Genomic DNA, 23,820 nt, shown 5'->3' with positions numbered 1-23,820 from the left:
TTTAGTGCAAAAAATTAAGGTAAAAAATGAAGACAAACAGGAAAAATGTTGACAAAATGAGTAAAACATTTAGAAATGAGCCTTCTTGTCATCTTCAGTAACAGGTCTCCATGTATGCTGTTTTTTAATATCTTCATCAAAATCTAAAATTCATTCCAGATCTCTTGTTTATCAGAGCATGTACTGATATATGTATTATTTTCAAGCTCAAGTAATATTAACAATTACTCACATTCACTTATCAAAATGAGCTATTGGAAGACGTTTTCAGATTCATATTTACATCACAATTAAGCTAACTTAAAAAAAACTGAACAGGGTCATTATAGACTCACAGGGTAACGTTTAAGACCTCTAGTGCCTGCATTAATTTACAGCCTTGCATTTAGGCCATTCAGTTTAGATTTGTTCAGGTGTTTTTACAGAGTTACAGTTATGACACCACAATGAGGGAAGCCATACAACAGATATATTACCGTATCCCAGATCTGCAGTTTGATCTGTTTGCCATCTATAGTGATCATCCTCGCTCCAAACTCCACACCTAGACAAACAAGCACACGCACAAAAAGAAGAAAGTGTATTATGAACAATTAGATACTGACTCAAGCAAAAAGTCCTGCTGCTGATTAATGAGCTGTAGAAGTTTTAGAGCCAGACAGATATGTATGTACGGTCAGCTGATATCATTAGCCTGATAATAGCCCATCACAGCTATTTTGGTCTATATCAGTATCAGTGGATATGTTGTCAGATATGTGCTGATATGAAAACTTTTTTTGACAGACCATGATGCACATTTTTTGTTTTATAGGCAACATTTTATGTATACTGATACTTCTACAAAAACAATTTTAAGTATTCTTTATTTAAATTTATTCATCATTATTAAAAATACCAGTGAAAGTTTAGTGTTTCAGTGCCCTGAAACAGTCATTTTTCAATTTTCAATCCCCTGCCTCCACTACAGATAACAGGTAACAAGTGTTTGATAAGCATATTTACAGGATTATTGCTTGATTGGCCGATATGTGGATATCAGAATTTTTTTTTACTCCCTAACATCATCATCAGCCACAAAAATCTAGTATCTGTCAGGCCTTAATAAGTTTTCAGGCTGCAACTAACGATTATTTCCATTAGCGATTAATCTGTTGATTATTTTCTCAATTAATCAAGTAGTTGTTGTTTCCCTTAGCCCAAGAGGACGTCCTCAAATGTACTTTTTTCTTGAAAAATGACTCAAACCAAGTAATCGATTATAAAAGAATTGGCAATTAATCTAATAACTATGGCGAATTATTGATTAATTGATTCATTGTTGCAGATCTAATACGTTTACATATTTTTGCAGGTGTCATAAAGAGTGCATATGAAAAAACAGCTGATAATGCTCATAAGCATTATTAGCCAAGAGTGATAATAATCATAAACTGTGAAGAACAGACATTAACAGGTCAAAAATGAGGCATTTTGTATCAAATAATCTTGCATGAATCTTCCATCACTTACACTGATCAGCAGATTGTTTTTTTTAACAGCTGATGATCAACAGGTGGATGTGACAGTAGCTTAGCTGACTTGATGCTAAAATCACACATCTATTCTCACACAGTCCTGAGGCTAGTCTGCTTTGCTTTCACACCACAAACCACACCAGAGTCTGCTCAAAGTGACACCCCCTCATCAGGTGGTCTCTGTTCAGTTGTTTGGCAGCTTTAACAGAAGCCTATATGAACCAAATAGAACAGGTAAATGCACCAGACTTTGTTTCAGTTTTACAAAACAGGTGTGAAACGAGTGACATTTGTGACCATATCTCTAAATGTCCCCATCGTTGACATTTACGTGCTGCAATTTTTTGTTATTTATTGGCCAACATATGCGTCAAAACCGATCAAGCTATGACAGGCAAAAATCAGATGATAATGCTGGCTCATCCAATATGTCCAGTGGTGCTCTTTACTGCCACATCAGGAGGACAACGCCTGGTAATACAGTATGTTTAAGCAGGTGTGGTCTTTCTGATGTGGCTCCTTTACAAAGCACATGTTTAACAGAGCTTTAAGCCAGTGTGCACAGCATGAGATGGCAAGACAGAGGTGCTGTTACACAGTATGTGACCACTGTCCCAGCAGGATGTCCAAACAGATGATTTTAAAATTATCTGTAGGAATATTATAGAGATATTATACAGCTGTTCAAATGACAAGGCAATAATAAGTATTGATATTTCAATACAATTGAATACAATTGATATTTCACAACAGTTGTTCATAACAATCTGTGTTATTGTTTCCCTAATATTTGCCTTTAAAGACAATAGCAGACTATAGATTTTGTAGGCCAGCAACAAACGCTTATTTAAATTTTTTTGATAAATCTGTCCATGTCAGACAAGGGTGAAAAAGGTCGATCAGTGTTTCCCAAAGCCCAAGATGAAGTACTCAAATTGCACTTAACCATACTGGATGAAACATTAAGAAAAACTATTTTAATTTGTGTTTACGTGACTGCACTTTGCATTAGCTGTTACTGGTTCCATGCTGGTTTAATTTTGTAGTTTTTAAAGTGTGATCAATGCAAATTGTACCCCAAAACATATTAAAAAGTAAGAGTGAAGTTAATGCAACTTTTCGAAAGTAATGTTAACTTCATAATCTAATAAATTTTTAAGATCAACATTGTATTTTAGACATTTTTAAGCCTAAAATTCAGACTGATGGCAGACTTTTTAAGACTTGTTAACAACCTGCAGAAACTCTGTATTTAGTTTGTGAAAATTTGGCATAAGTAATTAATAAATGCTAAATAATGATGATATTCTATCAGTTTAAATGAACATATTTGTAGTGATGTAGTGCTGAATGTGTAGAGGACAGGCACTCTTACCGATAGTGAGGTCGTGAACTGGCTGAAACCTCTTGTCTGTGAACTGTAGTAATAGACATGACTTTCCCACACCTGAAAATGAAACACAAACACAAGCACACGAACATTAAAGAAGATCTAATGCAGCGAGCCTGGAACAGTGATTAGAGTCGCACATGAAAACGTACACAATCCATGATTCATGTTCAAAGGCTCATGTGCTGTGAATAACATACCACACATACCACCATAATTATAAAATCTATTAGTTTTTCTAGCTTTGAACTCCCACACAGCACAGCAGAGACACTCAGTTGTTTGTAGGTGACAACACTCTGCAGGAAGCTGCAAATTTACAACAGCAATTAATGACTAATACTTAAAATTCATTAAAATTTTATATGAGTACATTCAAGTCATCATGCAGGTCAACAACCCCAGCAGGGAGTTTACACACTATTTTTCCAACCTAGCTTCGTTCAGCTCTGTTAACCTGAACAGACTGTTAGCGAGCTAACTGACCAGCTGGCTCCTTTGTATGTATAATACCACTGTTGTTTATCTTGGTGTCACTGGTGAATCTGCTCATTATTAACACTACTACACATGACTTCACTTCAGACAGCCACACATCCACAAACACTCAGATGGACTAAGATTACAGTCGTGTCAAGAGGTGTCAAAATCCATTTCCATAAGTTCACTTATTGTCATTTATCAATATTAATAATTCAGTCCAAAACAAAACAAACAGAGCAGTGGATCACTGGACTACAAAGTCAGATGATGATGCCTACAAATGTAATAAAGTCAAAACTAATGCTAATAGCAGCATTAAATATCTCTGTAGAAATGTGTTAAGAGAGTCAACAGATTCTCAGAAACCATCAGAAACAATTTCCTTGGCACATGCTAAAAAACAAACACACAAGCATTGGAAACACACAAAACAAGTTTGGTGTGGCCGCAGCTCAAGTGCAACCTGTTCCACCTTGTGTGCTCATCATTTGTTTTGAACTGAAGATGATAACATTTCAGTTTCAGTATGCGTAATGTGATTACCAGAAGTCAAAGAGCAATGTGTTGCAATACCTTGCAACACGCACCAAATTAAGTTTTTAGAGATTATTTATATCTCTTAAGAGATTACATGCTCCTCATTGCCTGATGAGGGAAAATAACACAGCACGAAACAGGAGATTGTCACAACACTGTCACCAAGTTTCCTGTGAAAGATTTAGAGCACTTCACCACATTGAGTCCAGTTGTTCTAGGTATATATGCTCAGTAGCCTATGTTTGCACTTGGTGTGAGCTGTCCTAACACTGAGAGATAACCAATTAGAAATAAATAAACTTGTTTTGGTGGAACAGTTGCACATGGAGAGGTGAGCCGTGGCATTAAAATGTTTAAATCCCCACAAAAGAAGAGGTAACAGCTGCTAGCTTGTTTTCATTAGTGACCCAGGTGCTAATTTGCCATTTTCAGTATGTAGATTGCTATCTGGGAGGTTTTGGTGGTTGTTGATTTCTAGGGGCTTTGAAAAGTAGATAGTGGACGCCACTTTACAGACTGAAACCAAGAAACCAATGGCAGGCTTAAACCTGCAGTGCGCAGCCGCTGAGCCAGACTACGGATCAAATAAATGATAAACTCGATACCCATCCATGTGCATACATGTAACAGAATGAAATGCACCCATGCTTCTAAAGCAATTTCAGTATCAGTATGCATAATGTAATGTGCAATGTGTTACAACACTTAGTGACTGGGAATCACACCAAATTATGCTTTTAGAGATGAATTATTTCTCCTACACCTCCAGAAGTTCCACATTTGAAATCTGTTGTAATATAATATTCAAATCCTGTATACTGAGATTTAAATTTGAATTATTGGTCAGCGTAATTATTTTCCTGTCTATAATGGCCATGAAAAGATCCTCTTTTTTCTAACGGGCTGCAAATCCCGCAATAGAGATGTGGAAATCAGTAGTATTTGATGTGTACAAAAAAGCTTTGTAAAGCTCAGTCAAAGCCTAGATGGTGCTTCAGCAGTCTATGTTAGCCAGATTTAAAGCTGAAATGATTAGTCTATCTCTGATTGTTTTTAGCCATTTATCAAAAAAACATCTCTGGTCTCAGCTTCTCAAATGAGAGGATTTACTGCTTTTCTGTTACTCAGAAACTCAGTGTCTTCCATCAGTTATTTATTTATAAAATTTCTAGACTCTCAGAGTCTTTATCATCACATGTAAATTGTGACGCTGGGCGGAACGGAAACAAAAACAAACCAGAAAAACACCCCCTTTTCACTTCAGTGCCATGTCAGTCGATCTAGCTCTGCATCTGGTGTGAGACACCTGGAGACAACAAATAAATAGAATTCATCTCAAATATTAAAGAGATTTTTGGTTTACATGACTTTTTCACCCATGAGTATAGATGAAACACCAGACTGTTGAAAATCAAGCATTTTTCAAGGAGTAGGTTTATATTTGAATTCATGCATATTCCTAGCCAAGACATTATGGTTAAAATTAAGCATTTCAGTTTCAAGACTTTGCACAAGCCTGTTATGTGCATTGTGGGCTACTTCGTGACATTTTACAAACTGAATCATTAACAAATTCATTTAAAAAATTATAGATAAAAAGGCCCAGGGGATGGCAACAAAAAATATTTTTTGTATCAAAGTGACTTTAACTTTTGGAAATTATCACTTAATTTGACTGATTGAGATGTCTGAAGCCTCGTTTTAGGTTCGTCGAGTCCAAGAGTAAGCTTATTTACTGACCAGTGCTGCAGCTGAATGTGTTGGGCTAATGGACTGGACTGAGGTTGCTTTGGAAATACTGTTGTGTCTACTTGAGATCAAGATGTTTCCTTTTTTGTAAAAAGTGAAATAAATCATATTCACCTCAATCTAATATAAATGTGCTTCAGTTTTCAATGTGCAACCTTTAAGAAAGACAATTGTTATTGGGTTTATGCTAGGATGAGCATTCAGAGGTTTGAGGGTAGGGAGCGCATTTAGGTATGTGTGGGAGAAAAAAGTCCCCCTGGTATCAACAAGCAATGGATGGGAGGAGGGGGTGGGGTGAGACGAGAAGAAAAGAGAATGATGCTAATGAGATGGCCAGAAAGAGAAACTGACAGATATTCAAGGAGGTGACAGAGAGGGACGTGGTCTTCCTCCTTCACGGTTTCCAAGGGATACCATTGCCAGGCTGCAGCGGCGTTGCTGGGCAAGGATTGCGTGATGATGATGATAGGAGATGGGGGGGATCAAGAAGAGGGCAGCTATATTGTGGTGTAACAATCATGTCATCGTCACCTCCGTTACGGTCACAGTGTGCACAGTCAACAGACACCTGGAACTACTACCAAGGCTCAATGACAAATGCAGAGCTAACTCTGAGCAATTTAGCTCCCATTTTCTATATTTTTTCAATTAACAAAATGAGTCACAATACAATTAACATGCCATTGTAGTGGAACACTGCTTCCTTTTTCTAGCCAAGAGGTAACAGCGTGACGCCTGTGGTAAAAGAGTGTGAGCAAACTGTCTACAGCAGCCCACAATCAAAACCCGCTGTGCCTTCGAATGATGAGAGTGGCTACAATCATAGTCATAATTAGTGGAAAACTATGTATGTTATGTTACAATGCAAGCTCTTTCCCACAGCTTCCAGTTGAGGCAAGAATGCCTCACCACACCAAAAGCTCTTATCACATAGAGGTCATTCAAAACGGGGAAAAACCCACTGGGCTATGAAAAAACTAATAGTCAGCCAGGTGATTGGTTAAAGAACAGGCTGACTGGATGATTGACAGGTGACTAATTTAGCTCCTCTGGCTAAGCAAGCAACAGTCCGATTCAATAGATGTGGATGGATTAGATAAGCACCAGCAAGCATTCTGCTTCCTTCCTGCCACGCTGCTCTAAATACAAATCTACACGATAATTATGCAAAAATGTTGACAAAAACTTTAAAGTCAGCCATGAGCACGATGTTCCACTGTGGACCATTAAAAAGATCTGGTTTAAGAGTATCAAACTACATTTTGCTGTGGAACAGCAGAAATGTGAAGAGGTGGGGGTTTTCAGAGGAGAACATGTAGGCTGATGAAAAATAAACAGCTCTTTCATGTATGAGAGATAGTTATGTGGAATTATTATCACCCTTTAGTAATAAAGAGATAAGTAGCCTTGGTAGATTTAAACAGGACTAAAGGCCTGTCATCACAGGAGGTCCCTCATCTCAAATACATGTGATGGAACTGCAGTTGATTTGATCTCTAGTCTGCAGTTGAAACGCAGACAACCACAGGCTGAAGGAACCTTTTAGTTCCTTGAAAAGTACTTCCTGGGAGTAAAAGCTCCAGGTACTTTGGGTGGAAATGCAGCTTTACTATGCTAATATTTGCTAACAAGCACTAAACACACAGTACACCTGAGGCTGATGTGAATGCCACTAATTTTGCAAACATTTCGGCATGAACCGTTGTATTGGACAAACTGAAATTATGACCTGCTGTTGGCACCAGATTATAAACTAGATGGTCACCAAAATTCTTTTGGACCAATTTTTTGGCAATCCATCCAACATTTATCCAAATACTCTGGACTAAACTGATGGAAGTGAAAACCATTGGACTGACACTGTCATTATTACAGCCCTAAAGTGTGGCTAAAAATAAATAAAAATGAAATTCAATTTAATGATAATCAATACAATCAGCAAAAGAATCCAAATCCAAATATCATTGGATTAAAACACAGTGCTGAATTTAGAGGAAAAGCACTTGACTGTTCCCTGTATTTTTTAGTGGAAAGTTTTCAGGGTGGAAAGTCAATGATAACAATCCAGTATTTCCTATTAAAATAATGAAGCATTAATAAGAGCCCCATTTTGGCTGGGTGTTACAGGTGGTTTCACTTCATTTCTGTTCATCAGCTAATGGCTGGTGTTGTGGGTGTGTTGAAGGGCTCAGAAGGCCAGTGAGATACTGCTCTGCTCACTTACAGCAGTAACATGAAGCGTAGCAAGGTCAGCAGATTGCACCGCAATCCCTGCTGAGGAATCTGACAGGAAGAGCCCAGATGAACTGTCCTCCTACACCAACCACTGCTGAGGCGCCTTCGAGCATGGCAATCGATCTCCAGCCACGACACTGGAGCTGCCAAATGACAGTTGTCCTTGTGGTGGACAGTTGGGGACTGGGGCCTTGTGGTGCTTTAACTGGGTATTAATGTAGTTTTGAGACTGGAAGTCAAAGTCCAGCTAGGGAGTTTAGTTGCATAGTAACACAATGCTGACCCTGAAAAACAATTTAGAAACCACTTTGTCCACTAGGCAGTTAGCACAGTTGATCTGTATGACTCAGGTCATATGACAACTACTAAGCCACACATACCATATGGAAGGCTCAGTTATTATTCCTATTGGTTATTAATAGTGTAGTGTGCTGAGCTAACTACATTAGCTACTCAGACTGCTAATTAACACACTGAATTATATAGCTAGACCCTTCATATGGCAAGGAGGCATGCTACAATGATGGGTGGTCAAAGTACTGTGAAAAACACTGTATAAGCAGGTATTAGCCAAAGATATTACACTGAATGTAGCAACAGTCAATTAGAAGCAACACTGTCCAAGAAAAGTGTAATTTTCTACAGACCGTCACCAAACTACCACCGGCTGTCAGTATCCTGAAGGCTCCTGTTGAGAAAGTTTAGTCAGAGCAGTGTCTGTGCTTCTCCTAGTTATCACTGATCCACAATGCACCTCCAAATTCTGAGAAAGGGGTCACACCAGTTTAAAAAGTATCAAGTCTCTGGAAATTTGCAAACCTACAGGCAGTGTTCCATAGAACATAGTCTATTTTTGGAGATTTAAACATGCACAGAGAGTAGGCCTATAATTTTCTTTCGGAGTCAGTCTGTCTTTCTGCCAACCAGATCTGTGGACAGGCTGGCTGGAGGCTTATAGAGAAAGAGAAAATCCAACCTAAAACATCTTTTCTTCTATTGACCAGGGCGGTTTAATCAATATTTTTATTCCATAACTCCCAGCTGCCGCCTTGTCATATCATCACATAAAACAGTCTCTTTCAAGTCCACCAACACTGAATGGGATACAGAATAGGTTTTAAAGGTCAAATGGTAAAAGATGGCAGACATGGCATATAATATTTTCAAGTATGTTTTAGTTAGTACTTAATCACTTGGAAATATGACTTGTTTTGTTGTTGTTACCTTAGAACAAGCCATTTATATCTACAGAGGAGTCCTCTTAAATGGAAGCTGCCATATTGCACCACCATGTTTCTACTGTCTTTCGTGGTTACGATAGTTTCTCCTACACACTTGGAAGGGGAGGGTGAGGTGAGCAGTTTTCAGTTGGCTGCAATCTCTAACCTTACTGCTAGATGCCTAAATTAGGCATACAGCAGAGAGTTGACAGGAAATCAGAGAAGGCAAAGTTTGTCAGCTAGACTCAGATTAAGGGTGTAGTGATTATATAGCAAGCTTCTTTAACCTCTATACCATTAACAAATTTTATGTTTCAGAAAACATCAATGATTGAGAATCAGTGTCTCCATTAAAAATCCTGGCTGCACTATTAGCTTCTGCTGTTGTGGGTGTTTTAAAATGACCAGAAAAACAGTGACATGAATAGGAATATTTTGGATTACAACAACAACATTCCAGACTTCACACAGACTCACCTACTTAGTTCAAGGGCCTACTGAACAACTGAGGTATGCGGTATAAGAACTACAAGTACAAGAGAGGCAACTCATACCAGATAAAAATACAAACCTTAATACAAAACTACAGCAAATTAAAAAAAAAAGTTGTATAAAGGTGTTAGTCAAGAAGTGAAAATGTGGCCTGTGCATCAACCCTTTAAATGTTCATCTGCATGACTGATTGGCTGGCACTGGATCTTCCTCATTCTCTGAGTGCAGTGTGCTATCACAAATCTAAGCCAACTGGATGAGTCAATGATGAGATCTTCTTCTGCACCTCAAACTATCTCAGCCTGTTGGATAACGAAAATGAGGACTCAGCATGGCAGATATCTGCATATAAATCGACATTCCCAACTCAAACATGTCAATCTACTGTAGGCTAGGACTAGCCTCAGATAATGTAGGACCAATAACACCTGGCTGAACAAAGTAACAAACAGTGAATCTCCATTAGTCTGCAGGAGGGCGAGATAAGAACCCGACAGGTTAGATAATAATGTACGGGTGCTGAATGATGACAAAATACAAACAGAAACAAAATGAAAAGAATTAATTAAAATATTAAATGTAATCATGTAGGACAAAATGTGAGACATTACTTACAACATTTCTGCAATCACACCTCCATCCAACAAATGCCACCAATCTTTTTATTTTTTAATAGCTTATTATTCGTAGCTAGATTATAACTGCATAATTGTAACATAATAATATGTATTTGACACAGAAAGGACAGGCTAAGGCAGCAAATTCTGTGCATCTGATAGTTGAAAATGTTAACTGATTTATCAGTTAATCATTCGGCTCGTGCTCATAGAGCCTGCTTTTATTTGTCTGTCCTTATTCAACAAGTGGCTCCACAAAACAAAATAATGTCAAAAATGTTGCCATTTCTACACTAACAAGTCAACTAACTAATCAAACCAGCAGAAGACCAGTGAGCTCCAAAGAAACTGTGCACAAAACATACATTATCAGTTAATGAATTTTTAATGTTAAATTCTTTTTAAATTCCTAACAGATATTAATCAATCAATGATTAATCATTAACATCCCCCCAACAGACAGCATCATATGTTTAAGTACTGGCACGATGGGCCACCAATTCCCTACACTTGGTGGCCAGAGTACAGTACAGTTTCCTGAAGGCACTGTTTCAGACGAAAAGCAAGTTAGACTTCTCGGCTAGTTGAGGAAACTGGCAGTACACGCTGCATCCCTAGATGTGCCATATTCTTACTACTTAAACGTTTTCACTCCTAAAGTTTTGTTCCGATTTGTTTTCTCCTAAACTGCCTTTTGTGTTTCTGGTTCTTATGTAATGATCACATTAGCAGAGTGGGCTTAGTAAACCCATTCTTCAAGAGCCCCAACACATCGATAGCTAGCCAGTGACCACAACTACAAGGCATGAAAGTATTAGGATGTTTGTGGAACTGTAACCCTGTGTTGCTGAAGGCTCGCAGGATGGTGATCAAACTTGGTAGCCACGGGGGACCGTACTTTGCGATTGGATGGGCAATATCTTGCCAGGCTTCAAGTTATACATTTTTGTCCACACCAAAAGTGGTGCAGCCAATCAGTGTTCTAAGAGGGACTACTAGCAGCTACGGGCGTGGTTTTAGGTGTCAGGACAGGGAGAAGCATCCATGGAAGCGACTCGTCTTGAACAAACGATGGCGGCTCCTAAAGAGGTTAGTGTTGACTCTGATAGCATCGGTTATATCAGAACTGGAGAGTATTTCTTCATTAAAAGAAGAGCCAAGAACAACAACGAAGGCTTTTCTCCATGGAAAAGATGTTTTCTCTCTTCAAGAGTTTGGTCTAATTGATTGAAGTTAGCCTGTGTTTTTTTAAAGTGCCTGCCCTAGTTTCTAAGGACGACATCCCAGATGGTTCTGTGAAACAAACCACCTGGTGTGTCAGGTTTCAGGGGACCACCTACAATGCCATAGTTAATGTCAAACTCTGACTAAGAGCAATGGTAAACCATCAGTCAAAAATGACGAAAATTTTTCTTTTTTTTTTTTTTCTAAGATTTTAATCAACTCGGCCTAAAAGGTAAAAAAAAATCAAAAGTCTGTTGATAACAGCTCAGACTCTAAGAACATTACCAGTATGGTCATTTTTAGCTCTCACTCCAGCATAAATTACTCCAACACTTTTTTTTCCCCTTTGCTTTTACCTTTGAAAAAAATCTTCCAAATTCTCTCATTGTCTAAGCTATGAGGTTTGTGTCAGAATATATTTGGAATAAACAACTCACTTAACTCTCATTAGATTAAAGAATTAGTCCCATGTTTAACAGAACGTGACAGACTGCTTTTTCATGCCTAGATTACCCTAAGTAAACAATTAGACAGATAATATCCCTCTAACTGCATTCATCATCAAAAGCTGCTCACATCATGTCATTACACTGAATAATGCACATACACACACTCTATAGGGTAGTTTCCTGCCCTAATATGATCTGTGTGTTCATGTTCTATGCATGTTCCATGTCAACCAGCAACCAACCGCTGTCTTTGTTGACAGAAATCACATGATCCAGTCTCAGCAAACATCCTCCAACAAAACTGAGTGCTGCTTCAGACATTTGCAGGCCTGCAGCTTTGGGAACTGAAAGTTGGACAAAGGTAATAATGAAAATATAGATAAAGGAAATGATATTTATTAATGTAACTCCAGAAAAACAATATCTTTTAATTTGTTGAGATGAATTTAATTTGCTTATTGCCCTTGTAAATGAAAATTACTACAACTGGAAAGATTCTGTTACTGCTGTGAATTTTTTTTGGATAATGTGTGTTTTTTGGGAGATCTACTCTTCAGTTATATCTCTGAGCACACTGGCGTGTCTCTTGGTCCAATGTGAGTCAGGGTACGGCCAGACGGAACATGGCCAAACAGTGTGGGATTAGGGAAGGTTATATCAAAAACTGCCTCCTCTATGCAGAACAAAATATAACATTCAGAGTACAAAGAACATTTTTACTGAGAGGCTATAATCATATCTGCCATCATACCATCCCTAATCTGAACAAAACCTTTAAAGGAAAATTTTCATTGGGAATAACAAACACGTTAGCCAATTGGGTTTGTGGTTGACAAAGTAAAATTCAGAAGCTTCCATGGACCTCTGACAACATCCCAAGGACTCCCCACCCAAATTGGTGAAACCACACAGTCAATGACCGAATAAAAATGGCTTCATCCTTTTTCCAAGAAATATCAAAATCACCTTCATCTGTATTGTCCTATAACAGTTTTCTGTCAAAGGTGTTTGTGAAAGCCAACAGCTCTACATCTGACACTTTCCGTCAATCCTTTCCTTTCATTACATTTGACCTATGATGTCAAAGGTAAACATGCTGTTGTCGATTGCATTTCAAGCATGTGAAAAATGTACCATGTACACACATGTAATCTCTGCAGTGTTTAAAGGACTTGCGTGGTGCTGTGGGTTGTGAAAAGGCTTCAGGGAAGATTTTGGATTTTCTGTAAAACCACAATGACATTTAGGAGCAGTTGTAAAGCTACTGATCATATACTGACCAGCCTGAAAATACTGGACTCAGAAAATGTCACAGCGTGTATCTACTGAAGGTACACACAGTAACATGCACTTCTGTACCATTGAAAGCAATCCAGCACATCAGCTCTACAATATAAATCTTTGTGAAATATAATGTTTGGGCACTGCTGCCCCATCGTTCACTCTGTTAAGGATGTAAAATAAATCTGCTAAATGATTAATATTAATGTACAATAAGACTGGGCTGTATTGACTAAAATTTATATCAAGGTATAATTTAAAGCACAGACAGTTGCTGTATATATCTCAATATATTTGCTTTTCTTTAAATTCTTGTGCAGGGGTAAAGCTCTGGTATAACAGCTGGGTGGCAGCTATTAATGTACTCTTAACTGTATAACTAGGACATATTTCACAAGTTTTTTATATATTATATTAAATGTGTAAAACTGGAATAATAAATAGAAAAGAATACTAATCCTTACCACCTCTGAAAAACAGTCATCTGAGAAATTTGCAGATTATTGTTTTCTGCTTGTCTGAGACAAACAACATAAAACCAAATCTGTGTTTATGTGGTCAGTTAAGCCTAGTTGTCCACTTATCTTCATATATGGCAAAGCTCTGATGTTATTGGTTCTTATATGCACTTTGAAAGTTTTGGTGTAACTTATTATCATGTTGTTTTTTGGTCAAACAAACAGAGCTCTACCATAGTATCATGTCAAAATTCGGTATTAGTATAGCCACAGTATAGTCAAAATTCCTACCGTAGGGCAAATTTATACCAGTGTACTTTCTGTACTGTTTATACCACCCACCCCTAATTTATATTATTTGTTATTCCATCAATGACATTATAGCTGATAAACACTTGCTATACTAAGAATATGTTAAAGCATTTCATTTCAATTCTGCTCTATATACTTTATAAAAGCCAAAGTATTTTAGTTAAGTTTTTTGATGCACTTCACTAGAAAAACTAAAATAACATTTGTGAAGTCAAAACTGTTGCTGTTTTAATGATTTCAGTTACATGTGGGTCACTCAGAGCTATGAAATATTAAATCACACTTCTTTGCTCTCTAGATCTTAGCTTTCCTTAACTACATGTGTGCATAAACTGCAGCTTACAAGAATATCTTGAAATACAAAAATGTGAAATTACTGGTTATCTTATTGGAGTCGACCATGAGAAAAAGGTAGCTATTGGTTATTGATATTGGCTGAAAAACAAAATCCATATCGTGCATCCCTAGTGTATATATCTAACAATGTCCATAAAAATATTTATAAGAGATACTGTATATGAAGGCAGCTCTGAAATACGTTGTGTCATGGATACCAAACCGGATATTTTGTGATGGCTTTTCCCGGATTACATAATGAAAGATGTTTAGAGGTAATTAATTGTAATGATTATTTGTACTTTCTCATTTTGCTCAGGATTCCTTGAAACCCCTAAAAGAAAAAAAACCCTGACCACACAACCACATTAGATAAATAAACACTGCTTTAGATGTGTGCACTGCTCAGGGGTCTGCACAGAGTATTTCTGGTGTAGTGTAGGCACACATGTAATCAAGCTGGGACCTTGGCTGCAGCTCTCTTCATCACGCACTGCTAGAGATAAACAACAACAGCAGGCCAAAACATGAACCTGTTTTGCAATGACACTGTAGTAAACAGCCCACCACAGTGATGATCAAAAATATATTATGTGTGCATTTTGAATCTTTTACCAATATATTCAATAACTTAAGTTGCAATAACTTTCTTTGGGGTTGTACTTTTATACCAACAATGTGAGCAAATAAATGCATGAAAAGAAAACATTTCAGAATAATTTATTTGTCGCTTTCTTGACTGAGAACACCTGTTTGGGTTTTGACTGGTCTATCTGACCCACGTTTTTAGTATCCTGTGCTAAATGACGCTAACAGATTTCTCACTCTACCTAAGTGACAGCTGGTAACACTGTATGTTTTTCCAACACTGGTGGTACATTATTATAATACAGTAGTATTGCAAATACACCCGCTGCCATACTGCAAGCTAACTGAGCAGGCCCCTCATCAGGACAGTCAGCCAACAGTAAACAGATGACAACATTAACCGCTGCTCCAATGGCTTTCCTCACATGAGACCAGAAATGAGACAAACCTTCAGTCTTGTAACAAAATGAAACAGAGCAAGAAAGCAAAAGAGTCAAATTCGTGCAACAGATATTTGATCAGAAATAAGAAGTGCTCTACGCCATTTTAGGGAATATTAGAGGCTTTAGCTTGACGTTCTGGCCTTCTGAGAGAAGAAGCTAAGCTAATGAACACTGCGTTATTTCCTAAAACATCCACAACAAATACAAATTGATAGTATAATTATTTGTATAGTGTAATAAGCTCTAATGAACCGTTCACTTGCTGTCGTGACAGCTGTATGCTAAATATATGGTGGAGAAGCTAATGCCAGCTAGGCAGTTAGCTGTGCTAGCAAGATGTGGCTAACACCCCCACCCTCGACGCAAACGGACAAAAGGCCCAGCATCTCTCTGCTACTGTCAACAACTGCTCCGCCACGGCAGCATATGAAAAGCTTATGTTGAAGTGCCTGTGTATGCATTTCTGCCACTGTCAGAGTGATTTAAATATAATCCCAGTGTGTTAACAGTGTAGAATAGGAGCTGTCATCCCACCCCTTGCGTCTCTGCTTTTACCACGTCATTGGACTATCCAACACTGCGGAAATACAGCGCTGCTAGCTCGCCGCTAACAGCTAGCTAAATGCTAACTGGGAGACTAGCTGGCACTCGCTGCAGCTTACCCGTGTCTCCGATGATGATGTATTTGAAGAGGTACGCGTACGCCATGGCCCCTGGTTTGTGCAGTCAGCTGTCTCGACCGTTACACCTTCGTTAAACCAACCGTGAACCGTGTGAAAAAGGTAGCTGACAGCTTGTTAGCCTGTTTTTCTCTGTCGGCGTTGAGGAAGGAACAATAAACAGCCAGAGCCTCAGCTCTACGTCACGCAGGTCCGCCCTCGCCACGCTACAGTATGATGTCTTCAGGGTCTCCTCGGAAAATTTCCCTTGAGTATACTCTTTATTGAAATAAATAAAAGGGAGTCAGTTAGTGTGGTGTTTTTCATACGTAAGCTAAACGAATGAGCCCACATTTAATAACACAACGGTTACTATTGTAAGAGACAGAAAACACGAACAAATATTCTCATAAAATTACTGGGAAACAGTCACAAGCAAGTCAAAACCACTCTGGCGGCCCCTAGTGGCTGCATTGTTCATTGCAGAAATGAAGAAATTGCAAAAGTGCTGAAACCCATTTCCGTCAATTGATGAAAAAGATCATGTCATTATAAGAATACAAAGGATATGATCTAAAAACAAGATTAAGAATGTTTTTCAAAATAATGGCTTAGCTACTAAAGCATTAAAGTGGATACTAAGTCATTATACTGAGATGCTTAGTCATTATTTCAAGAAAGCTTCCCATTACAATGACTTTTTCATCAATGGCAGAAATGACTTTCCATACAAAAGTCTTTTTTTCTGGTGTATAGACCTTCCAAGTATGCAGGAGAAACAATGGTGGCCCCAAAACTCATTATACACTAAAGAAAATTTAAATATATATTCCATTTCTGCTATGTTTTGCCAAAAAATCCACACAAATCTTATGGACTGTACCTTTCAAAATTCAGTTGGACTAAAAAAAAAGGTGATTTAAAGAGACATCGAGACAGATACAAGCCAGGGGAAAAATATGTACTTTATATGTGTAAAGTATGTATTTTTGCTTTTGAGGTGAACTATTTTTGTTGTGAGTTGTATAGTTTTGGAGACATGTCTAACTTCTTCTACTTCTCTCCAATATAATGACAATAATGGAACAGTGAGCCATGTTCCAGATCCACCCAAAAAATCCTGAACACAGAAGACAGTTCAGTGGTCAAACTCCACAATTCAGTTCTACACAGGTCTCAGTGTTTTCATGTGTTTTTTAAGCAACTAACATGTTCTAATATTTAGAAGACAAACTCCCTTTTTCCTTAAAACAGACCTTATAGGATAAGTGTGTAGGGTTTAATGACATCTAGCTATGAGGTTGCAGATTGCAAACACATGAATACCCCTTGTCTCACTTTCCCTTTCCAAGTGGGCAATTTGTAGACGTCTTACCCCCAATACACACCTACTACATGATACACCCTGGTAACAGTTTTGGCACCAGAACTTTTCAGGAAAACATGTCTTGGGGTGTGTTGTGTAGCGGTGTGCGTGTATGTTGTGCAGTTGGTGATACTGCAGTTGGACCATTGAGACTGGCCGTAGAGATGTCTGCCTTCTTTGCAATTTAATGTGATACAATGGCCTGTGGTCCTCAAGGCACCTTTTGATTCAGCATCTAAGGAATCAACTTAATATTCTCAGACATCAAGCCCAGACGTAACATAGACCTTCAGCTCAAAGGAACAGACGGCACGAGTTCAAGGGTCAAGCCTAAGGTTAGATTACAGAGAGTGTTTCAATGCCGACAAAGATGAAAAATTTACAAAAAGCTAGTGAATCATAGGACCTATTCCTTGAAGAAAGTAAAATCTTAAGCACAATGAGGTCTGAAGAGAAGCTTTTTAAGTATGACTCATCTGCTGCACAGTGGAGAAAACCATTACAAGTTGGCAGCTTCATCATCATAGACATGAGATAGATCTGAGTAAGGCAGGCTAATTCCTCCTTCACAGTCAAATGAAGCATTTTTCAGATTTCTTTCACGCCTACTGAGGTACTTTTTTGCTTACTTTAGTCTTCCAGTATAAAAAAATATATTAAAACACCGTTGATTTTCAATATAGTCCCCCCTGGAAAAAAATTCAGCAGCCACCACTGGTAGAACTTCTTGAGGGGGTTCTGCTTGTTGCAGGAGCAGATGGTAACAACATGGTCTGTGCTGGTTGGACCATATAAGAAAGAGCTTTAGATTAACACGAATTACATGAATACCTTTAGGCATTTTTCAGTTCTGCAGCAAACAGGGTCATCGGTCCTAATCTGGTCAGTATATCCTGTTGGTGGAGGAACCCAGGCCTGAAGTTGAAGGAAACTAAACAAACACAGCTCACACCAGGGTTGGCGTGATCACCCTCTACCATTGAATCTTGCTGATTATTGTCTCTGTGCATTGATTGATTGTTTGCTTTATAAATATTAAGAAATACCATCACAATTACTCAGAGCCCAAAGTGACACCTTAACGCACTGTTTTGTCCAACTACCAGTCCAAACCACAAAACTATCAAAAAGTAAACTGAATTTATTTAAATCAGTAAAAGGAAAATCAATCCTCATGTTTTTGAAGCAGGAACAATGTCTTTTTTTCAAATAAAAAATGACTTAATTATTAAAATTGTTGTCAAAAACTTTTTCTATATGACTGACAGATTGTTTCAGCTCTACTTGTGTATTTTATAAGCTTGTCATATGGTTTTTATACAAAAATCATACTTGTAACTGAAACAGTCAAATAAATGAATTAAGGTAAAAAATACAGAGATAGAAATCAAACGGTTTCAAAACAAGAAAAAAAAGAACTATTAATAAAATGCAGATAACTGTATGTTATTGATGGTAAAAACAAAACAAGAAATGGTCTGTTTTTCACAGGAAATAAACCTGCTAGATTGTTCGGCTTCTGTTGTTGACATGCCACTGATGGAGTAACATAATGTGAAACAGCCACGTGATGGCAAAAGGTCTACAGCAGTAAGTTATGACAGCATAGGTAGTTATGAAAGAAACAAATAAACAAACACAACAGCAACAGCAACAACAACAAAAACCCATCAAAATCAATCTGACCATGTCAAAAGAATCATTCAGGACCAACGACTAGTGCAGCTGAGCTGTAGTGACTCATCATGTCCTGCAGGGAGCAGCAAAGTGACACATTTTGGAGGTGATTTTTTTTGTCTGTGTGTTAGCCTATACTTTTATTAAATGGTTTATCTAACACTGACATTGCACATTAATGAACAGTGGTCTTAATGTGTCAGTGGTTTTGCCAAAAGACTAGATTTCCTCTTTACTCCCTGGAGAGATGTGTCCAGTGTCTTCATAAAAATGATAAGATTAAAATGACAAAAGTTATTGAAATTATTTATAAACATTAACGACAATAATAAAAAGAGGATTCATGTTAGCAAAAAACATAATACTGCACATTCTTATACAACTTTGTCAGTATAACAATTAAACATACAGCACAAAAACACATAAGACAAAAGACATGCGCAGCAATGAAATGTGAAGTGTTCATGTTAAATAAAGACCAACTAAATACAGTCCACAGACATGCTGTGTACTCTGTCTGTGTGTGTGTGTGTGGTGTCTGCCATCTTACATAGTGAGTTTATGAAAATTTTGATTTAAAAATCGCTGAATGTTCTTGTGTGGATTATGACGGTATAAAAAAGTGACCACCCTCTCATCTGATCCTACTAGAAAGGGTTTTGATATTCTTCATATAGAGTCAAAAACACAACAATGAAAGCTTTCTGAATAAGACTTTATCACGAGGAAAACTGCTGTTCAATACAAAGAAGAAAAAGTGCAAATATATGACTTTATGACTTCAGTTTTCTTACTGACAGTTAACGTTGGTAAACCTTTAATAAACTGGGCACATTTAAGTGCGGTCATGTGTCAAAGAACTTCTCAATGGATAAGATTGATCTTCTGAGCTTGTGGCCAGGAAGGACAGGAGGAACAATTAAGCTTCTCTTTCAATGTACTTAAAGGGCAGTTGCACATAATTAGGTGGTATAAGCATGATTGAAATCTGTATATCTCCTTGATTGTGCTGGACACGTCTGCACCACACTTCTGATCCATCCTCCACACAGCATCATGCCCCACCAGCAGTGCCTGATTATGCTGACTTGCCCAAGTTCACTTTCCCTTGCTTTAAATAGGTGTCGCGGTTAAAAGTTTCTTTATGATCACAAGTCTGCAATGGGTCTTCTATTTTGAAAACTGACTGGATTCTCTACCATTTCTGTGTCTGTGACTTCCTGCATGCTTGATCGGCTCTTTGCAGATTGACGTGGCATCTGTCAAACACAGACTTGGCGTGTATTCTCTGCTGCACATCTGGTGGAATTACAAGCATTGTGTAGAATAGTTGCATTCTGCTCCAGCGGCTGCTGAGCAACCGTGACGCAGCGCAGCCGAGCCCAATGGAATCAAGCTGCCTGGAAGACTCAAAACTTTACTTCTATTTTGTCACACAAAACCTGATTTGAATACACATACTTGCCCAGCGGATTATAAAATATCCCCAGCAGTTTTTTGGGTGAACAAACATGATCCAGCAGTCAAATTTGCAGGTGAAGATTCGGCAGCATAAGCTCATATATATTCTATAGCTTATTATGTAATTGACAGTGAGCAAATGGCAACTGATCAACAGTACAGTAAGGACTTTGATTGCAAATAGAAAAAGGTATCTTGCTTCATCAGTCACCAGTGTTGGACAGTAACACACACACTTAATGGGAAGTAAAGGATTGCAATGTGAAATTCAGTAATTACATTACAGTTACTAATCCCAGTACTTTAACATTTGGGAGGTGGCTTGTTTCCTGTCTTACTACCAGGCCACTTTGTCTTCAGTGGACAAACTGGTGTGGGACGTGGCGGCTTTGCACAGGGGCTTGAGGTAGGAGAGGAGGGGGTTAGCCTTGACCAAAAGAGAGGACCTGACTTATTCAAATGTTGCATGTTTTTAGCTGCCTCGCTAACGTTATGCGTATGTCTACATTTATTTGCCATGTAGTTTTGTTTGAGTTGGAGATGTGTTCAGCTCAGGTCAGGACTTTCAGAGGGATGTGTGCAGTCATGGAGGCTAAGCTAATGTTAGCTCCTGGATGGTCCAAACTATAAGGCTGCCTGCTTGTTAAACCAGGATTTGGAGTTGTTAAAGACACCTGTGATGATGCTGAACTAAGAAAAAAAAGTAAAGTAACAAGTGGCCTAATGTAATGCATTACTTTTGTATTTTATTACAGTTTTTGAGTAACTTGCCCAAGCTGTATTTCTAAATTTGTTTTTGCCTTTTATGAAAAAGAGCTGACTTGCTTAATGGGAGACAGAAACTTTTTCAGAATAAGTTCTGATGTAGTAAACTCATGTGACTGATCAGCTGTTTCCACTCCGACAGTCTTTTCATCGCTCCCATGGCTCTTAATAAATCCATGATCGCTCCACACAGATCAAATAGAACCTTCCACACATTAATACATGAAGGTAACACAAATGTCTGATTTCCATCCTGTTTTCTACATTGTTTTCACTGTTTGAGGTTTGACTGGTGATCCTTTTATTATGTCATCTTGTTGTGCCGTCTTCCTCTGCAATGGTACAATGGTTTTCTGACCAGACATTTGGCGCCGACCAATGTTTTATCTCAATAAACCAACTCCTGATAATAACTGCATAACAGTAGTGGATGGAAACAAGCACTCATTCGCAATATCTTTTGCTGATTTACACAAAACTTTGTTTAAAATGTGAGATATTTAGATGGAAGCATTAACCTGACATTGTTACACAGAACCATCTGGGAATTTGTCATAAGGAACTGTTTGGAAAAGGGCACGCACTCTCACTCTCAGCAGGTGATTGGATGAACCATCTGTCTATCACGTCTAATACAGGCTAACTTCAACCAGTCAGATCAAACTTTTGCCAAAGCCAGATGGGAGAAGAGTGAAAACATCTTGTTCATGGAGAAAAGCCTTCAGTATTGTTCTTTGCTCTTTTTTCAGTGAAGAAACACTCTCCAGTTCTGATATAACTGACGCTATCACAGTATCTGTGCTAACCTCTTCAGCAGCCGCCGTTGGCTGTTTGAGACGAGTCCCTCCTAGGACACTGATTGGCTGCACCATATGAGCAGATAACCTGAAGCCTGGCAAGATGGATTCTCATGAATCTCATGACTTGGATATGGAAACATAGCTACTGATTGTGTAGCAGGGTTTGAGTTTAGTTTGAGCTGACTCATTAAGCTATCGATCACTTAGACCTGATCAGAGTCAACAGTATCTGGGGCTTAGGAGCCAGCAGGCTTGTCACTTTGGAGTTTGGGCACACCTCTAAATTTATTTGTGGTGCACTCTCCTTAAAAATGTGAGTCAGAACCCTGTTTTGGAATTTGTGGACATTTGCACAAACTGACCAGCTTAATCACAGTCAATTTATGGTCCATTATTGATTGTTTGACGTGACGTAACCTCTACAAACAGATATCTGATTAGGAGTGCAGAATCTGTAGGCAAAAGAAAAGATTTTTGCATTTGAAGCTTTCGGTAGCTTCCATTTGTAGTCCATTTGTGGTCAGAGTAGAAGACCAATCACATCTGAGCAGGTAGGTAAATAGTCTGGGCAGATAGACAGAGCAACACAGGCAGAACACGTTGACTGAAATGCAATCTTGGAACCCAAATTAGCTTTTTATTAGGTTTTAAAAATATATGTATGCATTTGTACTTGTGAAACAATCATCGTACGGTCATAGACATCTTTCAACTCCATTCTCACATCTAAAGTTGCTAATTGGACTGTAGACAATAACTGATGCACGAAAGTGGAAGTCTTGGACTGGATATCCATTACCCAGAAGCCCTGAAACACTGACACGGTCACAAGAGGCTAAATCAAAATTAAATTCAGTTTCGAGACTGGACTTCAGCGCGCCCCCTGCTGGCTCCCTCTGAGCAAAACTTTTTCAGCATCCATGCATTTTATTGCTGTAATTCATCCATTTTTTTTAAATAGGTGGCACCTGCAGAAATGAGGCGTCCCAGACCATCCTGTCCCTGAGCGTCTGAACTGCAGTCCATGTTCTGCTTTTAGATCCACGGTGTGGAAACAGGGGAGCTCGCCTGCATTTAGACGCCTCTGAGGCCAATTTCCTGATAAGGAATGTGGGGCAATTAACATCAGCAGCCTGGAGGATATGGATTAACAAAGAAAGAAATGAAGACAGGAACAACTGGGACCATTAACTATTACAGTAATCGCTCACGACTTTTTTCACGTTTTTGTCCAAATAACCCAAATAGCAAAATGCATCTTGTCCACTGTCTTTTTAGTCGATCACAGTGGAAATTCAAGAACTCTGAAGAATATCCGCCCCCTTTGAAAAGCCTCAGGCTCTGAGTTTGAGGAGAACCTGGGCCAAAAGTGAACGTGGGTGTGTTTAATAGCTTGAGTTTCTCTGTCCATCTTGAAGTCATCAAGGTTGGAGAACAGTTTGGCCTTTCACTCTGCCTGTTTTCTCAACCACTGCTGTTTCCTTCACCCAAGGGTGGGTGTATGGCCTCCAACAGAAACACCAGCATGACCTTCCTGCAGGCGTTCCAACACACACACACACACACACAACACCAGCAGCGTACCCACAACAGCAGAAAGGTTAACAGAAAATAACACATAAGTCTGACTGGAACTGAGAAACCCAAATAATATACAAGAAAGAAAATACAACACACTTAAAAGTTTATTTTCAGTCAGTAGTCATGAATGAAGGGAGTAAAAAGAGAAGGTGGATGAGAAAGAAATTGTGATTCGTAAGT

The 23,820-nt window shown here is 38.4% G+C and overlaps 1 protein-coding gene across 1 annotated transcript in view; it reads right to left on the bottom strand.

The window, feature by feature from the left end:
- rab2a (RAB2A, member RAS oncogene family) overlaps positions 1-16,211 on the bottom strand; it is a 37,061-nt gene extending 20,850 nt beyond the window's left edge. The window contains exons 1-3 of the mRNA XM_084732241.1: positions 15,994-16,211; positions 2,893-2,964; positions 477-544 (exon numbers count right to left, since the gene is read on the bottom strand). Of these exons, the coding sequence (XP_084588367.1) occupies positions 477-544; positions 2,893-2,964; positions 15,994-16,039 (186 nt within the window). The 5' untranslated portion in view covers positions 16,040-16,211. The remainder of the gene's footprint in view (positions 1-476; positions 545-2,892; positions 2,965-15,993) is intronic.
- Positions 16,212-23,820: the final 7,609 nt, after the last annotated feature.

This window comes from Lutjanus erythropterus, chromosome 12 (genome assembly GCF_056507025.1).
Source record: "Lutjanus erythropterus isolate fLutEry1 chromosome 12, fLutEry1.hap2, whole genome shotgun sequence".
Classification (NCBI taxonomy): Eukaryota; Metazoa; Chordata; class Actinopteri; order Lutjaniformes; family Lutjanidae; genus Lutjanus; species Lutjanus erythropterus.
Note: the sequence above shows the minus strand (reverse complement) of the source record. Positions and strands in the feature narration are given on the sequence as shown.